The sequence below is a fragment of the Trichosurus vulpecula genome, chromosome 4 (genome assembly GCF_011100635.1).
Source record: "Trichosurus vulpecula isolate mTriVul1 chromosome 4, mTriVul1.pri, whole genome shotgun sequence".
NCBI classification, from domain to species: domain Eukaryota; kingdom Metazoa; phylum Chordata; class Mammalia; order Diprotodontia; family Phalangeridae; genus Trichosurus; species Trichosurus vulpecula.
Window position 1 is genome coordinate 154,338,252 of NC_050576.1, and position 23,722 is coordinate 154,361,973.

Below are 23,722 nucleotides of genomic sequence, written 5' to 3' on the forward strand. Positions count from 1 at the left end.
TAGCAGCCACATGATTTTCCTTAAGCACATGTGACTTTGCTACTCAATCAATTCCAGTGGCCTCATCTTGCCTTTAGGAAAAAAGACAAATTCCTCCATTTGGCTGATTCCAACCTATCTTTCCAGCCTATGTATGATTTTCCTCCTCACACTCTGGTTTAGTCTAAGTAATGTTCTTGCTGCTTTTCTCCTATCTCTATGCCTTTGCAGTATTTGCCCCCATGCCTGGAATGTGGTCTCTCCTAAACTTCTTCATAGAATCCTTCACTTCCTTCAAGACTCAGCTGAAACGGTTTTTAAAGATGGGGAACCTGAGAGATGATGTCACAAGACTCTCATCAAGCATAAAGTAAGCTCATAGATTTAGAAATGGAAAAGACATCAGCGGTCATCTGGTCCAAACTCTTGATTTTATAGATAAAGCAACTGAATCCCACAGAGATGACTTGCCCAAGGTTACACAAGGAGTAAGGCAGCTAGACGGCTACAGTGGATTACAGCACTGGGCCTAGAGCCAGGAAGACTCATATTCCTGAGTTCAAATCTGGCTTCAGAAATTTACTAGCTGCGTGACCCTGGGCAAGTCACTCAACCCTGTTTGCATCAGTTTCCTCATCTGTCAAATGAGCTGGAAAAGGAAATGATAAAACCACTCAGGTATTTTTATCAAGAAGATCCCAAGTGGGGTCACAAAGGGTTGGACACAACTGAAATGAGTGAACAACACACAAGGAGTGCATGGGAGAACTAGGATTTGAAGTCAGATCCACAGACCCAAAGCCTGTTGAGGTTTCCATTGTACCATTCTATCTCCCTAAGTGCTGACTTGCATATGACCCTATATAGAGGAGCTGATCTGACAGACATGGCCCTCTTGAAAGTGCAACTTAAGGGGGACAAACTCTTTTATTTTTCTGATTGAACCTATGATTTCATCAGTAAAAGGAACTCCTAATGAGGAAATCCCCTCTACCATGAAGATCAATCTATGCTCTGTAATTTACTGTCTTAGAGACTTGCCTCGGGTAGCTGTGTCAAGTTCAATTGAAATAGGCACCATCAAACCATACAGAAGGATTCCTATGGGCCATATACTGACTTAGAAAACCACATATGAACATTATCTATGTTTTGTTGTACTTTTATTTATTTTGTTAAATATTTTCCAGTTACATTTTAATCTGGTTCAAGCTGTACTGGGAAGTACTGCAGGCAGCACTATGCAGCTAGTGGGTCTCATGTTTGACACTTCCGGCCTGGGTCACTGAAAAAATTGAGTTGTCTAGAAATCACATAGCCAATATTGGTCAGTCAGATCTAGAACTCAGTTTTCCTGACTCTCAGGACAAGTCTTTATAGCACAGTGCTTCCAATGTTTAGCTTAGGGCCTGGTACTTAATAGGCACTTAATAGATGTTTACTGTATTATATGAATGAATTTATCTATTACATCCCTCTTAAGGGATGCAAAGACTTGAATAATAAATGGTGAATACAAATATGGGGTCATGGATCCAGAAAAGGAAGAGCTGTTTTATATTGTCTGATCTGGCTCCTGGACATTCATTCAGATGGTTATTGGAGCTTACCTGAGAGCACAACACCTGCTCAAGAATGAGTTTAGTATTCCAGGTCAGATACACCTGGACACATCCCTTAGATCTACACCCCAGGGCTAGGCTGGATCTCCGACCCACCCCCAACCTGGAACCAAATCCGTGGGGTCTAGAAAGCAGCCTGTAAATGAGGAGGATCAGCATGGTGTTGTGAAAAGAATTTTGAATTTGGAGTCATAGGATCTGTGCGTAAACTGTGACTTTTACTTTGTGATTTTGGGCAAGTCACTTACCCACTGTAGGCCTCAGTTTAAAGTGACTTTAAAATCCTTAAAATGAGGGAGTTGGATTGGATGATCTTTAAATTTCCCTCTAGCTTTAAATCTAGCTTTTACACAGGCAGTTCCCTCGATTTTATGCTAAGAGCTGGCACTTTACAGATACTGCTTCTGCCAACAACCCTTTGAGGTAATAGGCATTATTCCCATTTTATGTATGATAAAACAAAGATTCAGTGAGATCAAGTCATTCACCCATGGTCACAGGGGAGAATCATGGTCTTCTCTGACTCCAAATTCACTTCTCTTTCTTTATGTTATACCATCCTGCTGAGGTAAAAACAGGCCATACACCTGATTTGTCATGATGATGAATCTTTTTCAGCTCAGCAGCAGCAACTTTTGAGCTTGAATGTCTCAGGGTAGGAAAGGAATTTGGAAAATTAACTGGTGACCTTTACCCAGGCAATAACCCAATGTTCCCACACAAGAGTGGGAGGCCAGCATAATTTCAACCTTGGAAACAGATCCTGCCAGGCCTACCCAAAAGTGCTGTCACACTCCATAGACACCATATTAGACAGAGACAATCAGCATTTTCCCCATCCCATGCTTCAGCACTCTCTTTATAAAGTTGGCGTATGGTTTAATTATTGTCTCCAAGCAAATGATTCTCAGACCTATATACCCAGGCCATCTCTTTCTTTTAAGCTCTATGGGATATTTCACACTGGATGTCCTATAGGCATCTCAAGCTCAACATGCCCAAAATAGAACTAATTTTCTTTCCCTTCACAAACCCCTATCATTTCTGTTTAGGCTACCACCATCTTCTCAGTCACTCAAGTTCAAAACCTTGATTAACTCATCCTCATTAACCTTGATTGCTCACCCTCACTCACTCAATCGTTTACTAAATCTTGCTGTTTCCACCTCTACAACATCTCTGGAATCCATTCCTTCTTTATCTCCACCTCTTAAAATCTCAGCTTAACATATGTAAACAGCTTTGCAAATCTTAAAGTACTATATAAATGCCAGCTATAGAGTGCCAACTTCTATACCAAGGTTTTCCGGATCCCTCCAGTTATTAGTGCCCTTCCCCCTCTCCCCGCATCACTTTGTATCTATTTAAGATAAGCCTTCCCTGACAGAATGCAAAGTCCTTTAGGACAGTGACTATTCTCATTCTTATCTTTTGTGTCCCCATTTAGCACAATGCCTGGCACATAAGAAATGCTTAATAAATGCTGTGGATTGATTGATATGGTCCAAATTTGGGGGTGAAAATCCTCTAAATTCTTCATGCACATTCCTGACTCCTTTTGCTTTTTTCTATCTGACCCCAAAATAATAATAATAATTAATAATAATAATAATGAGGAGGAGAACTGACATTAATATAGCACTTGAACCTTTGCAAAGCACTTTGTATATGTTATTTCATTTGATCCTCACAACAATCTTGTTAGACAGGTTTTACAGATGAGGAAAAAGCATCTCAGAGGCCAGTAATATGTCTAGGGGCAAAAAGCTACATTAAAAGGGAAGATTTGAACTCAGATCTTCCCAATTCCAAATCTAGCACTCAAGCCACTAAACCACCTTGTTGACCCAAAAATCACTTGCTAAGAAAGCTCAGATAACTAGACAATTATTGCCAGATGTGAAGAGGACAAAATACAATCCCCCCAAGTAGGCTCTTTCTGGTGGATCGGAGGGATAGTCAGCCCATGAGGCATTTCATCATCTTTACCTACTCTAATATAAGATGGCCATCAGTGGCAGCAAGGTGAGAGATGTAAATATTTCACCCCATGGGGCAAGATACTTGAGCACAGGTCCCACAGTGTGTAATTCCTTCCTCTACTCCAATATCTAGATTCTTCCAGACTTCCAAGCTGCCCACTATGGAGGGTACAGGTAGACAGCAACAGGGCCAGAATGGATCAGACCAGCCTCCAAGCTGCAGAGGGAAATAGATGAGCACCAGGAATTGTAAATTTTCATACATCAAGGTCCTGTACCTCAGTGATTCCTAGATAAATCCTCATACAATCACTGACCAGGAGACAAGGTTAGTTTAAATGAGGCTTCTTGCCATGATGTTCTCAGAGACATCATGACCTTAACTGGTTAGAGGAAGCACCTGGAACTTGCTGGAAGAGCCCACTAAACCATTTCCAGTAGCTCCCTAGATACCTTAATCACTGAATGGGTGTTGCTTCAGTCAAAGTGAGACCAGTTAAAGTCTGAAGATTAAAGAGGCCAAGGTCTCCCACTGTATCTGGGGCCATCTCCAGTCATTCTGATCTGTATCTTGCCACTGGACCCAGATGGTTCCAGGGAAGAGAGTGAGGCTGGTGACTTTGTGCAGCCCTCCCTCACTTAAATCCAATTCACTTGCATGTCATGGCATCACCTCCCTGAAGTCAGGGTCCTCTTCGAGAACAAAGGACAAACAAACAGCAGACCCTGAGAAAACAGGTGGCATGTCATAATCGGCTATAGCACTCTCATTGTCCCTGACAGTCAAGGAAAGAGAAATGAACAAAACCAGAGTGTAGGTTTTATCTGCTTTAACTAACTGCAGCACAGATTATTTTCCCTTTCCTTATCTTTCCAGATAGGGGTTCACTCCCTCTAATTCTTTATTCTTAATTCTCCCTTTAATTCTCTATTTCCATTGGTGGTTGCAGCACACTCTCATTTAGCTATGATTGCAAACTCAAGGTGATTTTTGTTTGCCTTCCCTTACCCCTCACATCTATCTTCTTATTTTCCTCCCTTTTCTACTTCTCAAATGTATCTCCTTCTTTTAATTCCCACTGCAACTAGCCTTCTTCTGGCCCTCATCTTTTCTTACCTAAATTATTGTAATGAACACTTAACTGGCCTTTCTGCCTCCTGGCAATGCTGCCTAAGTAATCTCCCTAATGCAATACTTTAATGTTGCTGCTCTATTAAAATTTTTAATGACTCCTATCACCTACCAAGCATAAACTAACATTTAAGGTCCTCCACAGTCTTACTCCAAGCTATCCTTCCACACTATTCCCCTTCATGTATTCCATCTTGTAGCAAAACCCTCTTGTCCTCCATTTTCATTATAACCACTTTGTATACACCTCTTCTCCCCTTTCTATTCCTCCAAGTCTTTTCCTTCCCTTAGGGCCCAATTTGGATGTCGCCTCTTCCATTATTCCTTCACTTACCTTCCCAGGTGAAAATGACTTCTCGTTCCTCAAAATTTTTCACACTCTTTGCCCAACCCTCTCCCCTTGCACTCATCTCGAGCTCCTTTGTATGATACTTATCCCTGTGCATTTGTTTTTTCTCCCTATTAAACCAAAAACTCCCTGAGGGCAAGGTCCTATCAACAGTTCCTGGTACATAATACAGTTATCCTTTCCATATCTTGGGGGTTGGGAGCACAGCATCACCACAACTGGAAAATTTGTGTAAAAAGTTTTGGCCCTTCCTTCGTATCAGAGAAGAAGTCTGAATTTTTTCTTTTTTCTTTTATGGTGTGTTTATAGTACTTTATTGTAAAATTTGAGTTTGTATTATACAATACTATACATATATTTTATGCATTTCTGAGTTTCTAAACTTTTTCTGTGTCATCTGCTGGCTTTTGTGTGCCATCTGCAACTTCCACAAAACTCCCCCAAAATTCCCATTTAATTTCTTATGCTGACTTGGTGTTGTTTAAGTGTTTATTGAATCATAGGAATTTGTTTTAAGAGTTCTGTTTTTCCTGGTTTTCTTTTACAGTGAGGGGGACATAAAAAGGAAAGAAACTAAATGCTTGTTAATTGAAAAAATAAAATTTAATTTAAAGAACAATTTCATCACATAAAATGTTGGATATTTCTGAGTGCACTTTCCATGTTAACTTGTATTATAGTTCTTGTGTGTGTGTGCGTGTGCATGTACATGTGTGTGTATGTGTGTGTGCGTGTGTGTATGTGCATGTGTGTATGTGTGTGCATGTGTGTGTATGTGTGTGCGTGTGTGGTGGGAGGGAGTGAGGGAGGGGGAGAGAGAGAGAGAAAGAAAGAGAGAGAGAGAGAGAGAGAGACCAAGAGATGGGGTGGGGGGGATGGAGAAGAAAGTGAAAGAGGGTGTATCCAGAATGGCCTTTGTTTTCTTTGAGTGACTCAATTTATCTCAGTGAGCTTTACTAGGTGCTAAGCCCTAGGCCCAAACCCCATTAGGTGTTAACATAATCCATGTGGATGTGAACCTCCCAGGGTCCTAAGGGGAGGGGCCAACTCAAGAACCGATCACCAGAGCCTGAGCTCTGGTGATTCAGATGATGTTTGATGTCTGAAGCCCTATAAGAAGGGAGGACAGAGCCATTTGTGCCGGGCTCTGGAGATGGTGTTGATGAGGAGACTCCAGGCAGCTGTACCTAAGGAGCCCTCCAGCTTGTAAAGCCGGATGTTGAAATTTGTTGAACTCTGGTAACTATGTGTTGGGATTTGAATCAGACAAAGTCTGTTGATGTTTGTAATTTGTTTGCATTTCGTTTTGAAGTTCAGGGTGCTGGTTTTTTCCCCTGAACTAACTGAATGATATTTGAATTAAAAGTAAGCCTGTCAACCCCTTCACCTTGCTTCTCTTGCTTAAGCAGATCGAAAAACCTGCGCTGTTGGCAGCTTTCTGGGTGCTGACTGTGGGTGAATCTTAAACCCTCACAGAAGCTGCTAGCTGAATTGTTAAAACAGAGGGAGAGAGAGCAAGAAATATTTCTTGAAAAACTGAATTGGGTTTTGAATCAGAGGACAATCCCCGTTCAGTGTAGGCAAAAGGAGCAAAGGCACTAAACAACAGGAGTCTCCATTTAACCTGTTGCCTTTGGGGAGGTGCCTCTGGAGGAGTAAGGTGGGGAAGACACCTGATCAGCAAGGTCTTAGCTATCTGGGAAATACCATTGTGAAGGCTGTCACCAGAAAGCAGCTTTCCCAACTGGAATTAAGCTACCAGTGCTTTCTGGATAGGACCCAGAGATAGGACGGTAGGTTTTTTTTTCCCCTTTCAGTGAGCATTTAAGTGCTCAGTGTGAATAAGGCACATACTAGGTCCTGGGGATATCAAGACAAAAAAAAAAGTTACCAAATCCCTACCCTCAAGGAGCTTACATTCTACTAGGGAGAAAATAGGATGTTCACAGATAAATTAATACAAGATATGGACAAAGTAAATACAAAGTGATTTAGATGGGTGGAAGGGGTTAGTAACTAAAGGTGATCAGAAAAGGCCTTGTAATGTGCTTCTTAAGCTGAGACCTAAAGGGAGCTAGGGTGGATGGAGAGGAAGAGGAAGTGTTTTCCAAGCACTGGAGGAAGTTGGGGGAGAAGAGAGAGCTACACAAGGACAAAAAGGAAGAAGATGGAATGTTGGGGAGCAACAAGAAGGCCATTTTAGCTGAAATGTGGAGTTGGCTTCTTACAAAGCAGAGGTATTGGTTAAACTTTTTGCCACTGTTCTATGTATCAGCGATTTCACATTGCCAAAGTCAGAGAAGCTAATTATTAATGTTGTCAGTGTTAGGATGGGAGTTTTCAGTGGAGATAGGAAAGTCTTGGGGCCATGATGGTGGCAGGCTGGACAGCAGACCAGCTAGAATTCTTTATCTTTAACCAAGCCATCCACCTCAATAATGAAAGGACAGTACTGGCCTGACCAACTGTTTCACTGAGCTCCAGCCAAAGGCTTAGTAAAGGCAAGACCAAGAGTAGAAATAGGAAAGCCATGTGAAAGTAAGAAAATTAAGCCAGCCTTTCATTCTCTCCCTCCCATCTGGTCAATCTACCCATGCTCACCTGACTGATGAAGCCTGTGGAGGAACACTGCCTGACCCAAAGACTAAATTTCCTCTTTTTTCTCTTGCGCAGCTCTCGCTCTGTGCATGTAGCGATGAACACTGGGTCCTCATCAATCAGGGGTTCATGTAGCACCTGCCAACATGATGAAAGAGGAATCATAGAGTCTTAAATAGTAAAGAGATCTCTGGAAACATCCCACTCAACACAACAATCTCCACCACAGCCTCCCTGACATGAATACTTCTACTTAAATGCACTTGACTATCTTTTTTCCCTTGTATTTTATTTTCCCCAATTAATGTAAAAACAATTTTTAACATTCATTTTTTAAAATTTTGAGTTCCCAGTTCTCTCCATCCCTTCTCCCCCTCACCTTCATTGAGAAGGCAATCTGATATAGTTTATTCACGTGCAGTCATGCAAAATATATTTCCACATTAGTCATGTTGTGAAAGAAAACACAGACCCCCATCACCCCCCCCCCAAAAAGAAGAAAAAAACAAGAAAAAGAAAGTTTAAAAAAAAAGTTGACTTTGATCTGCATTCAGACTCCATAAGTTCTTTCTCTGGAAGTGGATAGTATTTTTTCATCATAAATCCTTTGGAATTGCCTTGGATCATTGCATTTCTGAGAATATCTAAGTCATTCATAGCTAATCATTATATGATATTACTGTTACTATGTATACTCTTCTCCTGGTTCTGCTCACTTCACTTTGTATCAGTTCATGTAAGTCCAGGTTTTTCTGAAATTCATCTGCTCATCATTTCTTATAGCACAATAGCACTCTATCACAATCATATACCACAATTTGTTCAGCCATTCACCAATTGATGGACATTCTCTCAATTTCCAATTCTTTGCCATTACAAAAAGAGCTACTATAAATATTTTTGTACATATAAGTCCTTTTCCTTTTTTTAATCTCTTTGGAATACAGACCTATTAGTGGTATTGCTAGGTCAAAGGTATGCCTAGCCCTCCGGGCATAGTTCCAAATTGCTCTCCAGAAAGGTTGGATCACTTCACCACTCCACTAACAGTGCATTAATGTCCCAATTTTCCCACATCCTTTCCAACATTTGTCATTTTCCCTTTCTGTTAAATTAGCCAATCTGATAGGTTGAAGAAGTACCTCAAAGTTGTTTCAGTTGACATTTCTCTAATCAATACTGATTTAGAATATTTTATATAACCATAGATAACTTCTATATCTTTGACAATCACCTCTTCATATCCTTTGATCATTTATCAATTGGATGACTTGTATTGGGGAATGACTTGTATTCTCATAAATTTGATTCATTTCTCTATATATCTGCAAAACAAGGCCTTCATCAAAGAAACTTGCTGTAAAAATGTTCCCACAGTTATGGTTACTGTATATTTCCTTCCATCCTATTTTTCCCATTTATCCTTTTCTTTCTCTCCTTTTACCCTTTCCCCCCTCAAAAGTGCTTTGCTTCTAACCACTACTTTCCCCCATCTACCCTCCCTTCTATCAGCCCCATCTCTTCTCCTACTACTTCCCTGTAGAGTAAGACAGATTTCTATACTCAACTGAGCATGTATGGTATTCCTTCTTTAAGCCAATTCCAATGAGAGTAAAGGTCAAGTATTGTTGGCCAGCCCTCCAGCTTTCTCTCCCCTGTAAAAACTCTTTCCCTTCCCCCTTCTCCTTGTTCATCCCTTCTTCTCGCCCTTTTTAGATATTATCCCATCATAATCAACCCACATCCAAGCCTTCTGTCCACATATATGGCTTCTAACCACCCTAATAATGATAAAGTTCTTAGGAGTTACAAGTAGCACCTTCCCATATAGGAATGTAAACAATTAAACCATATTGAATCCCTTATGATTTCTGTTTCCTATTAACCTTTTTGTGCTTCTCTTCAGTCTTGTACTTGAAAGTCAAATTTTCTATTCAGCTGTGGTCTTTTCATCAGGATTGCTTGAAAGCCTCCTATTTCATTAAATATCCATTTTCCTCCTGAAGGATTATACTCCGTTTTTGTGGGTTTGATGAGCTCCTAAGATAGTCTCTTCTATTGTTGGAAAGCCCTAATTCTTAGAAAGTCCTTTCTTAGGTTGAGCTCTTATCTATTTCCCTGTAATTTCAATCTAGCTCTGCCCTCTAGAGTTGAATACAATCAATTTAATCCCTTATGATTAGGCCATACCACATACATGAAGGCAACTGTCAAGTTTTCCTCAAATCTTCACAGAATCAGAGTATTAGAGTTGGGAAGAAATCTTGGGGACCTCTAGTCGAGCTCTTACTCAAAAAAGAATTCCTAATATAACATAAAACTAATAGTTAAAATTATATAATACTATATGGTTTATAAGGCTATTTCTTTTAAAATCATATGCTATTTCTTTTAAAAGCATATACTATTTCATTTTCTGGAATATTATTGTCCTGTAAGAAATGACCAGCAGGATGGTTTCAGAAAAACCTGGGAAGACTTAGATGAACTCGTGCAAAGTTAAGTGAGAAGAACAAAGATAACATTGCATACAGTAATAGCGATACTGTAACAATAATCAACTTTGGAGAACTTAGCTACTTTGATCAATACAATGATTCATGACAATTCCAAAGGATTCATGATGAAATATGCTATCCACCTCCAGAGAAAGAAGTGATGAACTTTGAATGAATGAACTCTGAAAATACGTGAAGGATATTTTCTTTCACTTTATCATTCTTGCTTTCCCACCCCCTACATGACTAATATGGAAATACTTTTGGCATGACCACATATATAATGATATCATATTGCTTGCCTGAAGTGGACCATGAAGGATGGAGAGAATTTGAATTCAATATAAAAAAGAATATTTTTAAAATGGATGAGTAAATGGAGATAGAAAACTAGTCATTACCATATATAAAGTATAGGAAATGTAATATATATGATGTTGAATAAAAGAAACTGAGATATGGAAAAAACAAAACAAATATCTCATTTTTTCCTAAAAACAATCCTGGAAAGCAGGTGCTCTATTATTATCCCTATTTTGCAGATGTCTTCATCTAAGGCAACCAGAGGTTAAGTGACTTGTTCAGGGTCACATAGCTAACAAATATCTGAGGTTAGATTTTAATTCAGGTCTTCCTGACTTCAGTTCCAATACTCTCTCCCCTTTGTCTTTACCTGATAGGTAGTCATCTAGCTTCTGCTTGAAGATACTAACAAGGGGAAACATACTGGTCTCAGTAGATCATTCCATTTTTGGACAGATCTACTAACTCAATTGTTTGGATAGTTGGATAATTCTGACTTGATTGTTAGCAAGTTTTCCCTGACTCCAAACATATATTTGCTTCTTTATAACTTCCACCTATCATTCCTAGGTCTGCCCTCTGAGGCCAAATCGAATAAGTATAATACCATTTCCCTGTGACAGCCCTTCAAATACTTAAAGGCAGTGATCATACCTTAACACCTCATTTCCCATGAGTTTTTTCAAAACTCCAAGTTCAACTCTCCCAGTTTCTTCCAATTGCTCCTCATATGGCATAGACTGGGAGCCCTAGATACCATCCTGGTCATCTAGCCTGTGTCTCTTTTTCTTTTCTGCAAAGGTATGAGATGTTCTTGTATTTTATGCTCAATACCCCCAGTTCCCGTATGTCCTTACTCTCCTCTGTAAGGGCTCCAGTTGCTAGTACCTATCTGTAAACATGGCATCCAGAAATGGGAACACTACTTTGAGCACACAGGGTATAGATAGGAATTACTTCTTATCATCTGAGCACTGTATTTCTATTAATGCTATCTAAGATTGCATTTCTTGATTGATGGCCTACTTTGATGACTCATTGTGGCATGGAGGGGACTCTGAGATCACAGAGGCTATGTATATGTACCAGAGTAAAGCTCTAGCAGATTGTAGCAAAGAGATTGAGTGGGGTACCAGAAACAGCCTGGATATTTACCATATAAGGACCAGTGCAGGCAAGTGAACCAATTTCACTGGGGTCAGAGAGACTTACCACCAGAAGGATGGCCATGAAATGATTCATTTTTCCAAAAACAACTTGTGAACACTGCCTATGCAAGTGGAGGCAGAGACACAAAATAAGACAGACATTTTTGGGCACAGCCAACATGAGGATTTGTTTTGTTCGACTATATTTATTTGAGATGTATATGTAGAGAGGAGATGAGGAAAGGAAGGCATTGGTGAATAATGATAGTGATAGAAAAACACAAGGCAAGAAAACACGAAACATTAAAAGACACATGGAAGAGAGCAAAAGGATGTTTGAAGGAGATGCATATAAACTAGTCAGTTTTGTTCTTTTCAGGGGCAGCTAGGTGGTAAAGTGGATAAAGTTCCAGGCCTGGAGTCAGGAAGATCATCTCCCTGAGTTCAAATCTGGCCTCAGACATGGACTAGCTCTGTGAACCTGGGCAAGCCACTTTAACTGTCTGCCTCAGTTCCTCAACTGTAAAATGAGCTGGAGAAGGAAATGGCAAACCACTCCCATATCTCTGCCAAGAAAACCCCAAATGAGGTCAGGACAGAACAACAATTTGTTACTTTTATATTAAATTTAATATGTACTTAAAAATACTATGTAATAGAAATTTGTAGTTGCATATAAAATATTTTTGTTAATAATAATAGAGTTCAGGTATAAATTATTACGTATTATATGCACACAACATATTTTTGTAATTATTTTGTTCTTTATTAAGATGCTCATTTGTAAAATTATTTGTAAAACATTTTGAAGGTAGAGGGAGTTACAATTCTGCAACCCTAAACAAATATTACACCTACAATGATTAAATAAAGGATTCTTTAAATATTTAAGTTAGGTGACATTAGTTTTGTTTTATTTTTTGAGCAGTCCCATCAATAATATTGGCCCCCTTGTAGTTAGCTAACCTACCACAAATCTTTTTTACATAAATAACTTTTAAGACAGGACCTTTTTAGTCCATACTTGCAAAAGACAAGAGAATAGTAAGTTCTGGCACAGCCTGAAAGCTCCCAGCCAGATTCTCTCACTTCTGCCTTCACATACACTTTGGCCCCTCCTGACTAACCCGTTTACAACCCCACTTGGAAACATTCAAGCAAAACGGACAAGTTGCACACAGAGCAAGCCATTGGTTGGTGAGGGATAGAGGTAGGGGATGACAGGTTCTGGGAGCAAGCAAAAAGTTTGAAGAAGAAAATATTACAATGTAGTTTGCTGCTAAGGCATACTCTGTCCAATTATGCCTTCTACAGGAATGAATCATCTTCCTCCTCTGAGGCTACACTAAATGAACATATTCACTCTCATCTTCAAAAAGAAAATGTACTTATAATCCATTTGCATTAAACATATAATCAGGCACGTATTTATATTTAATCCATGTTCCATCAAAGATTGGGAGTCAGCAAGAATTTCTGACCCATAATGATTTTTCCTTTCTACAATCATTTAATGCATTTTTAATGGCTCATTACTAAAAGCAGCCACAGTTCAATATGTTCCCACAGATTCTCCTAAAGCTTTGAATGCCAGGAAGATCACTTTCTTCCCATTCTGGATTCAGATCCACAACTTTTCCCTGTTGATCTACTGCATATACAGAGTGCACACATGGGTGGGGTAAGTCAGAAATGGGAAAAAAACAAACAAGAAACTTTTTAAAATTTTTTTAAAAAATTTCTCCCACATGAATCTTCTCTCCCCTACTTCCAATTTTGGAGGAGAAAAAGTCATGTCCCCCCCCCACTTTTATATTTGAAATGCTGTTGTATGGAAAGGGATTACATTTATTTTGCATAGACCCAGAGGGCAGAACTAGAGCTAATGGATATAACTTATAGGGAGGCATATTTTGTCACGACGTAGGAGGTAACATCCCAACAAAAATGTCCAGAAATAGACTGGGCAGCCTTGGATTTCATCCAGATTACTTAGAATACATAATAAGGATTCAATATTTGAAAGCCAGAGGACATTTTAAAAATTGAAATTAAAAGAAAAAATATTTAAACACTGTTCTCATCTCTTCAGCTATTTTTATAAAGGAACTGCCAGAAAAGGAATTAATAGTTCCTGCAGGAGCTGTAGCCTTGGAAAATTTATTCATATGTATGACCCAAAGGGATAGAGAATTGCTCAAACACTGGAGAAGACCAGGGCTCTATCATTAAAGACCTCACAATTTACTTAGGGACATATGAGAACACTCTATATGTTGTTTTCTAAATTTTCATAATAAAAATGAGTGCCAGTTAATAGAATTACAGAATGCTAAAGCTGTAAGGGACTTAGATCATCTAGTCTAGTCCCTTTATTTTGCAGACCAGGAGGAGAGAATTAACTTATCCACAGTCATATTATTAGTTAATGGCTGATCTGGAAAGGACCCCAAATCTCTGCACTCCTAGTCCAGTGTTGCTTTCTACTAGACTGGGCTCTATATAATGAAGTATTATCAGTACTGAGAGGACCCCAGCCAAGGTTCATCCTCGGCATTATTCAATGCAATCATAACCAGGGCTTAATTCTGCTCGTTTTTGGTTAAAGTGGAACTCCCACAGAAGCACATAAAGGAGAGTCAGAGAATCAAGAAAGCAGGAGAAACATACAAAAACAACCTCTCTTCTTTAATCTTGGCTCCAGGGAAGCCTTTTAGGAAGGATCAAAAAAGTAAGGAACTAGAGATGACTATTCCTAGAAACCGAAGGAAACTCCGTACCACCAAATTCATCCTTAAAAGACTTAAGGGTTTTTTTTCCATATTCGAAAGACCAATACGTTGTAGGGTAAATATAGCCAACTCGCAATTAGTTGGGGGAAGGAAAAAGAGGTAGCGTGACTTTTATTTGGACCAGACCTGTGATTTCATTGATATAGGGAACTCCTACTAAGGAAATGCCTTCTGTCAATGCAGGTTCGTTAATGCATAATCTTAGAGGTGCCTGGAGACACTGAGATATTAAGTGACTGTCTTGGGCCAGTATGTGTCACAAACAAGACTTGAACCTAGGCCTTCTTGACTCTGAGGACCCCTTCCTACCCACCACTGGAGGCTGCACCTGGTGTGAGAACAATAAAAGGTCCTCTGGTTTCAGCCTCTTTTGTTTTAAGCTTATCTCTACTCTAAACTTTTGCATTTGGGGCCATCTCCAGTCATCCTGATGTGTATCTGGTCACTGGATCCACATGGCTCCAGAGGAGAAGCACAGACCTCCCTCACTTAAATCCAATTCATTTGTATGTCACAGCATCACCTCCCTGACATCATGGTCCTCTTCCAGGACAAAGGACAAATAACAACAACAACTCTAAACTCTAATCGCTTCTCAGTCTGTCAACTAGGATTTTTTCAAGTGCCTACCTACTGTGCACCAGGCACTGTGCTAGGTGCTAGGGATGCAAAGAAAGACAAAAGACATTCCCTCTTTTCAAGGAGATTATGGTCTAATTGAGGCAATATGCAACAGAAAACATGCAAAGAACAAACAGAATGGTTTTCATCTCTCAAGATGTATCTTCCTCTATGAACTCTTTCTTGACTTTCTTTCCCCTTCTCCTTACCAAGTAAAAATTGATCCTTCTTTGAACTTTAAATTGCACTTTATTTATATCTTTATTACAAGCTTATCTTTTTCTATTTTGTATCGTGTATATGTGCTAGCGGAAGGACTTGAACCCATGTCCTTCTGACGTCAAGGTAAGCTATATACCATGCCATGATGCCTTTCCACACTGGGTACTTTTCCAGTCCTATGGATAACACAATCCTCCATGACTAGGACACCCTCCCTCTTCTGCTTTTCAGAGGATGACTGCCTTTCAGAATCCTTATCTCCTTTCAAGGCTCAGCTCATTTTCTACCTTCTCCATGAAGTCTTTTTGATCCTACACCATATTCCTCCAAATCCTCTCTGCAACCACAAATATTCAATTTAACCATATTTCATATTATATTCTACCACCACCACCACTCCATAGAACGTACGCTCCTTGAAGGTGGACTATCTTTTTTAAAAAAATCACTTTCTCTCTAGCACTTTGCACATATTGGTTGCTTAAGAAATGTTAACCTCATTGAAAAATTGCCAGTCATTTCTGTGATTTTGGGTAGATGCCTTAACATCCTTTGTTTCAATTCTCTCATCTGTTAGATGAGGGTATGGCACCTAACTCATTCAATACAGGACTAAAAAGCAAGACTATAACATTTTGCAAACAAGATAGAAATAGACTAGAAATAGAGACCATGGGGAGAAGGAACATGACAGGGGAAAATGTAGGTGATGGGAAAACAAAAGGTATAATAAAATCTATTTTTCAAAAAAAGAAAGAAAGAAAGAAATAGACAGCATGAATGGAGAGGAAACATTTGACAACCTGGCACTTCTTTCTTTAAATAGACTTGACTTGTCAAACAGATCATTTCCCATAGTATATATTTTTTTCAAAATCATACAAAAATATAGAAGAAGAAAGATGAAACACAGAAAAAAATTCCCAGAACATTATTTTCCCACTCCTCATAAGAGAATATTGATAAAGTGTTTAGCATAGTGCCTGGCACATAGTAGGTATTTAATAAATAAATGCATGTTCCCTTCCCTCCCCTCCAAAACACACACACAAACACACACACATGCGTACACACACATGCGCACATGGGAAGAAACCAAAGCAAAGCAGAGGGTGCTCTTATCTGATATGCTTCATTCAGATTCATCAACATTCCCTCCTAGTTTACCTCCAACATACTATTGGCATCTTTACTGGAAGAGTCTGTGTGTCAGGAGTTTTGAATTTGCTACTACTAGGAAAACATTTCTATTGGAAACTCTATGAGGTCAAGGATCGTGTTTTATTGATCCTTGCTCTCCTCAGAGGCCTATCACTGATCTTCACAAATATCAGTAGATAAAAAGGCAATATTGCTGGCCTTGGAGTCCATAAGGCCTGCCACTGACCCCTTACTGGCTATATGACCCTGAGCAATTCTCTTTTACCCCACGGGAAGGTGTCTCAGAAATCTCCCTCACCTTATTCCACTGAATTGTCCCTGGCACCAAAATTCCTACCTAGCGTTCTGCAAAGACCACTACAAAGGTGGTGTGACTGTGACCTTCTTTGTTTTTTTGTTTTTTTTTTGCAGGGGGAAGGCAGGGCAATTGGGGTTAAGTGACTTGCCCAAGATCACATGGCTAGTAAATGTGTCAAGTACCTGAGGTCAGATTTGAACTCAGATACTCCTGACTCCAGGGCCAGTGCTCAACTCACTGCACAACCTAGCTGACCCTGTGACCTTCTTACTGAGGACATTGTTCTCTATTGAAATGACAGAGAAACATCTGACTAGTTCCCACAACTGGGAGAGTGTGCCAAAAATGACTGGTGATTGAATCAGGGGGAGCTGTCCGCTCTATGATTTATACAGGGGTCAAGAAGAAAGGGTTACACATCTTTCTGGGGTCCTTCCCTGGTGGGACTTTTTTCCAGCATTTTTTTCCTAGGGAAAATTAACATCGTTCTATATTATTTAATAATCAAAGTTACTCTGTGATCCATCCTTTTACTCATTATGTCTGACTCCACTTCCGAAGGGAAGGCAGTTTCTGAAGAGTATGACTGAGCAAGGTCATCACTCTCAGGCCCCAAGGTATATATGCTTGTTAACCAGCTGGGGCTAGGCCCTCCCCAGGGGACAAGTCTCTCGTCTTTGCTTTTCCTTGATCTGTTAGGAGGAGAGCCTAGATGTGAGCCATCCCTAAACTTTGTTTTAGAGATTTCTTTGGAGTTACTCTAGGGTGGGAGAGAAATACAGCAAGCACTTTCCCCCCTCTTCCCTCACCAACCTTGAACTAATCAGGAATTGCTATGCCATCTAGAGTGCATCTCTCTCAGCCATAGACATCTGATCACTACAATACAATTTAGATTGGAAGCAAACTTGTGGGCCATTAATTTCACCTCCCATTATTTTACAAACGAGAAAATGGAGATCACAGAGATGAAATGGCTTTCCCGAGATCGTTCAAGTTACAAATAATAGAGACTGGATTTAAAGTTATTAGCAGATAGTGGCAAAGAATTGGAAATTGAAGGGATTCCTATCAATTGAGGGGAATGGTTGAACAAGTTGTGGTACATGATTGCAATGGAACCTTACTGTGTTATAAGAAATGATGAGCAAGCAGATTTCAGAAAAACCTGGAAAGACTTATATGAATTGATGCAAAGTGAAATGAGCAGAACCAGGAGAACATTGAACACAGTGAAAGCAATACTGTATGGTGATCAAAGGTGAATGATTTAGCTATTCTCAGCAATTCAATGATCCAGGACAATTCCAAAGGACTCATGATGAAAAATAGTATCTGCCTACAGAGAAAGAAATGATAGAGTCTGAATGCAGATTGAAACATATTATTTTTCACTTTTTTTACTTTCTTCATGTTTCTTTTTCCCTTTGGGTTGTGTCTTCTTTTAGAACATGACTAAAATGATAATGTGGTTTGCATATTTGAACATGTATAACCTATATCAAATTGCTTTTGGGAAGGAGGAGATGAAGGAGGGAGATAGAAAATTTGGAACTCAATTTTTTTTAAAAAAATGAATGTTAAAAATTGTCTTTACATGTCACTAGGGGAAATAAAATATAAAAATAAAGCTGTTAGCAGAGTATAAAATTAAATGCTAAACCATGTGACATGGGCACAAGCGCTAGAGAAATTCAGAAAGGGAGAAGGTGAGGTGGGACTTGAGTTGTACTTTGAAAAATAGAGTGTGAGATAAACCTTTAGTCTTTCATAGACCTTTGAACTAACTGAGCAGTATGCTGAAATCCTTTGATGTTTTTTTGATGTGTATACTTTAATAGGTAGTGGAAAGCTTTATGGACATGCACTAAAGTCCTGTTCTGAATGGGGTGGGGAAGTGACCTTTGATGCTCCAAGGCACTGCCAGTAGAACACAAGTCCTAACAGATCCAGACAAGCTGAAATAGGTCTATGTGTGAAATGTACTTGGACTAGACTGGCTAAGTGCAGAGAGGCTCATTACCAGGAGAATGGCTATGACTCAATGAACTTTGGGGCCAGAGCAACTCATAAAAGATTAGGAAGTCTCCTAATCACTCAAAAATTAGTGATTTGCATTAATGAGCAAAGTATCTACACTGATAAAGAAATCACAGATCATTCAAAGCAAAGCATTAGAGAATGGAGAAATTAGACAAGGCTGAGAAAAGTTTATTTTCTAATTATAATTTAAATTCAGGTAGAACGTAAACTACAGTTATTCCTTCCACATGGGGGACGGGGGAGGCTAAAGGCATGATGATGTGCCCCCCCCAATCTGGAAAATCCATGTAAAATTTTTTTGGCCCTCCCTTCATGCCAGAGAAGAAGTTTGAATTATTACAGTATTAAAAGATAAAATATACTATTGTATACATATGTTTTATGCATTTCTTAATTTCTAAACTTTTTCTGTGTCATCTGCTGGCCTTTATGTGTCTTCCACAGCTTCTGCAAAACTTTCCCCCAAGTTCCCATTTAATTTCTTATGCTGACCTATGATATATTGAAACCACAATAGGGAGGGTTGAGATGTGGAAAGGATAACTGTACTACATGGTAGGGATTGTTTCATTCTTGTCTTTATATCCCCAGAGCTTATAGTAAGCACTTAATAAACACTTTATTGGTCAGTAAATACACTTTATAAAAGAAAAGCTAAAAGATCTGAGGTGATGTCAGTTTCTACTGTGACCTACATTTCTTGTTCCCATCTAGGACAAGACAAGAAAGAATGGATTTTAAATGCAGTAAGAATTTCCTGAGTGTAAACACTGGGAAATATCACCAAAAGCTTCTACATCATATACTCTCTGGATATATGTAAGAAGAAAATAAAGAGTTTTATTCCTAGGATTCCTAAGCACCCAGTCTTGCCTTGAGGCAGGGGAATGAGTGAGCTCTCTCTTTTCTAGCCTTGATTTGGTGACAACTGAAGACACACACCAAAAATCCAATTCACCAAGCCTTTGGTTGCTTTGCCTTTGTAGGGTGTCCAATAGCAGTAACAGCTGGTCTACACTAGGTCTACACTGGTCTACATTGAAAGCCAACCCTCACACCAAAAAGATCTCTGCAAGGCAGGGACTGAATTTAAAAGTCAGTTATCAAGTACTTACTATGTATCAGGCATTCTACTAAGCATTGAGGATGCAAGGAAAGGCAAAAATTGGTCCCTGTCCTCAAGGAGCTTACATTCTAATGGCTGAAAGAATATACAAAAAACTATGTATATACAAGATAGATACAATATAATGGGAGATATTTTCTCCTTATGGTAAAATAAATGGGAGGAAAGATCCTAGCAGTGAGATTGGGGGGAAGGGGAAGAGCAATGATGGGAAAGGCCTCTTATAAGAAGGGATTTGAGCTGACTCTTAGAGGAAGCCAGGGAAGTCAGGAGGTAGAGGTGAAGAGGGAAAGCGTTCTAGATATGGAGGATTGCCAACATAGAATTGGAGAACAGCCAGAAGATTAGTATATCTGGAACAACACTGTAGGTCATTCCCCATGTGCACTGGTTATAGCATTTTTATGATGTGAACAATGACCACCACATCCACTGTTTTTCTGCTTGTGGCCCCAGGAAAATATATCATATATTCAACCATTAGTCATTTTTAGCATATTTCTAATCCCAAGATGACTTTGTTCTTCTCTCCCAGAAGCTTCTGAGCTATCATCCCCAAATGGCCAGTTGGCATGTGCTCAAAGAATGCAAAGTAATGTTAAATTTAGAGTAAGTAAAATATAATTAGGAAGGTAAGTCTGCTGCTATCCCGTATCACCTGTCCCCACCCTGAATGAATCACAGTGAATTCCATTGTTGAATATAAATGATTTTTGTAAAAGCCTATTCTTCCGGAGTGAGGTAGCATGGCATAGCATATAGAGTAATGGGTTTGGAGTCCAGGTTCAAATTCTGTCTTTGATACTTACTGACTGTGTGACCTAGGACAAGTCATGACCCCTGTGTGCCTCAGGTAGCTTCCCAGGACTTCTATATGAGGTCATAGATGAGTTGTGGTCTGTTGGTGAGAGATCCCTATTCTGAAAAGCAACCAAGTGGCATACCAAATTGAATGTTGGATTTCAAGGTGAAAAAACCTGAGTTCTAATCCTGCCTTAGACTCTTACTAGTGGTGTGACCCTGGTCTTCCTGACTCCATGTCCAGTGTTCTAACCACTGCACCATCCACCTGCCTTAACTATCTAATACTTGCTGCTTCCAGGATAGGTTGACCACAGCCTATTTAAGGAATCACACCATGTTGGAGAAGCATCCAAATGCAGAGAACAGTGGGTTGGGAGGACTTCCAATGGTCCCTGGGGAAAGAGGCACACTTACCTGGGTTTGGGAAGGCCTAAAAGCAGAGTCAAAGCCATACTGTAGGGAATCTAGGAAGGGTTGTATCTTGTAGAGGCCATGAGTTGTCTGGCTGGAACGGAAAGCCACCACATGGAAGTACTTGAGGATCTTCTCAAAGCGGGACTGGCTCATGACGAGGGCAATGCTTTTGTTACTGTAAAAGCCGCTGCTCCAGATGCTGAGAACAGACTCGCAGTGGTAGATGCTTGTGGAAATCATGTAACCCAGGAAAGCCTTCATCTCAGTCAGGGTAACTTCTGCCCAGGCCCCATCACTCCCAAACCTCTCCTGATACTTCTTGGCATACATGTTTGTCTGCACCACCATGTTTTTAAGAACATTGTCGGGGACAAAGAGCTGGAAGAAGTCCATGGCACTGGAACTGGGGGGCATCTTTCGGGTTGGACCTAAATCCACAAAAAAGAAGAGGATTACTTATTACCACCATCTGTATACTTCATGGTCACAACCATAACAAATAGGAAACCTAGAAATTCAAAGGATCATAGGCTCATAGATTTTGAACCAGAAGGGACCCAAGAGATCATTTAATTCAACTCCTTCATTTTTACATGTAAGAGTTGGGGAGGATTGAGTCAAACACTCCACCCCCACTTAAAATACCTAGTAAGATACTCTAGTCTTGATACTTTTATCAAGTAAGAAGATTTATGTTAAATCAATCAAATAAATGTTCACCCTGTCATATAGTCTGTGGGTCCCCTACGAAACAACAAAACAATCCCCCCTTGAGAGGGAATGGCCTGGGTGGAGGGAGAAAGGAGAGAGAACTTCTGTCTTCTCCTTCTCTAACTTGACCAGAGCATGACCTCATGAGCAAGAGTCTTGGAAGATTTAAACTTCTCATCAACATCCTGGCAATAACCTCAGAAGAGCAGGGGTTGGTGGCAGTGTTTTTAGCATCAGGAGCCAAGGACAAACTAGATACACTAAAGAGCAAACAGCTTCAGGACTCAACAAGGAGCAGAAAGGCACACCATAACTAAGGATAACATTGTGAAGAACCCAGCAAAAGGACTTCTAGGAGTTTGCCACATACTCTCTGACCTTGAACTTGCTTTCCCTTATACCCTGAATATACTTATGAAAGACTATGTCACCAATTTTGATGGGAGGGAAAATATTTTGTACCAACTATTTTTACTAAACCACATTAGTAAATAGCCTGAACTAAAGTCAAACCTGGCTGGCTAATTGATATCAACTCATAATCAAAGAACATTTATTAAGCACCTACTATGTGCAGATACTATGCAAAATGCTGAGATACAAAAAGGGGTAAGACATAGTCCTTGTCCTCAAAGAGCTGACAATCTAATGAGGAAGACAACATTCAAAATACATATAGACAAAGCAAGCTATATGTGGGATAAATAGGAGACAATTAACAGAGGGAAGGCACTAGAACTAAGAGAGGTTAGGGAAGGCTTCCTGTAGAAGGTGGGATTTAGTTGGGACTTACAGAAAGCCAGGGAGGACAGTAGTTGGCGTGGAGAAAAGAGAATGTTCAGGCATGGCGGACAGCCAGAAAAAAATGCTCAGAGCTGAGAAATAGATTGTCTTGTGTGTGGAACAGCCAGGAGGCCTGTGTCACTAGATGGAAGAGTATGTGGTAGGAAATAAGTTAGAAGAAGACTAGAAAGGTAAGAGGGGGCTGGGTTATGAAGGGCTTTGAATGCCAATGAGAACATTTAAGAGGAAGACACTAGAGTTTATTGAGGGGGTAAGGAGTGACATGATAGAACCTTCACTTTAGGAAAAATCACTTTGGTGGCTGAAAAGAGCACAGATTGGAATGAGGAGAGACTTAAGGAAGGCTGACCCACCAGCAGTCTATTGGAATAATCAAGGCATGAGGTGATGAGGGCCTGCACCAAAATGGTGGCAGTATCAGAGGGGAGAAGGGGATGTAATCTAGAGATGTTACAAAGCAGAAATCAGCAGGCCTTGACAACAGCTTAGATATAAGGCGTAAGAGACAGTGAGGAATCCAGGATGACTGCTAGGTTGTGAGCCTAAGGGACTGGAAGGATCATATTTTTACAAAAGTAAATGACTAAAAATTCTCCAATTCATCCCTTCTATCCAGCTCCTTATCCAAAAGAAAAAGAGTGCCAGAATCCCACATGCCTGGTTTATCATTGTAAGAAGATGAGTTATGTAACATCTTACTAAATCATACCTGGAAGCGAAAAGGCTCAAAATCAATGACCTTGTATTAAAAGTTCAGTTCATTCATTCCTCCCTTTATGACTTTTCTTATGATGTTCTTTGCATCATTCCATTTTCTCCCTTCCTTCCCAAACTCAGGATTTCCCTGCCTGTTTTCTTCTAACTGACATCCATAATTTCTTTCAAGTCCTGCCTCAAGACTCACCCCTGAAAAATTCACCCCAACTCTGCTGACCACCCTCAGTCTAATTCAATTAAAAAGTTATTAAGTATCCAATATGGACATGACACTGTGTGATACAAAGATGAAAAAGTATATCATCTCTGTCCTTAAGAAATTTATAATTTACTAGATTGACTGAGATATGAACAACTACATTTTGGAGGGGTCAAGGAGTCAGGACCTGTGATTTCAT

At 39.7% G+C, this 23,722-nt stretch overlaps 1 protein-coding gene across 1 annotated transcript in view; it reads right to left on the bottom strand.

Moving 5' to 3' along the window:
* The window catches only part of PGBD5 (piggyBac transposable element derived 5), a 172,575-nt gene that overhangs the window by 50,867 nt on the left and 97,986 nt on the right, over positions 1 to 23,722 (bottom strand). The window contains exons 2-3 of the mRNA XM_036756657.1: positions 21,093 to 21,520; positions 7,666 to 7,800 (exon numbers count right to left, since the gene is read on the bottom strand). Of these exons, the coding sequence (XP_036612552.1) occupies positions 7,666 to 7,800; positions 21,093 to 21,520 (563 nt within the window). The remainder of the gene's footprint in view (positions 1 to 7,665; positions 7,801 to 21,092; positions 21,521 to 23,722) is intronic.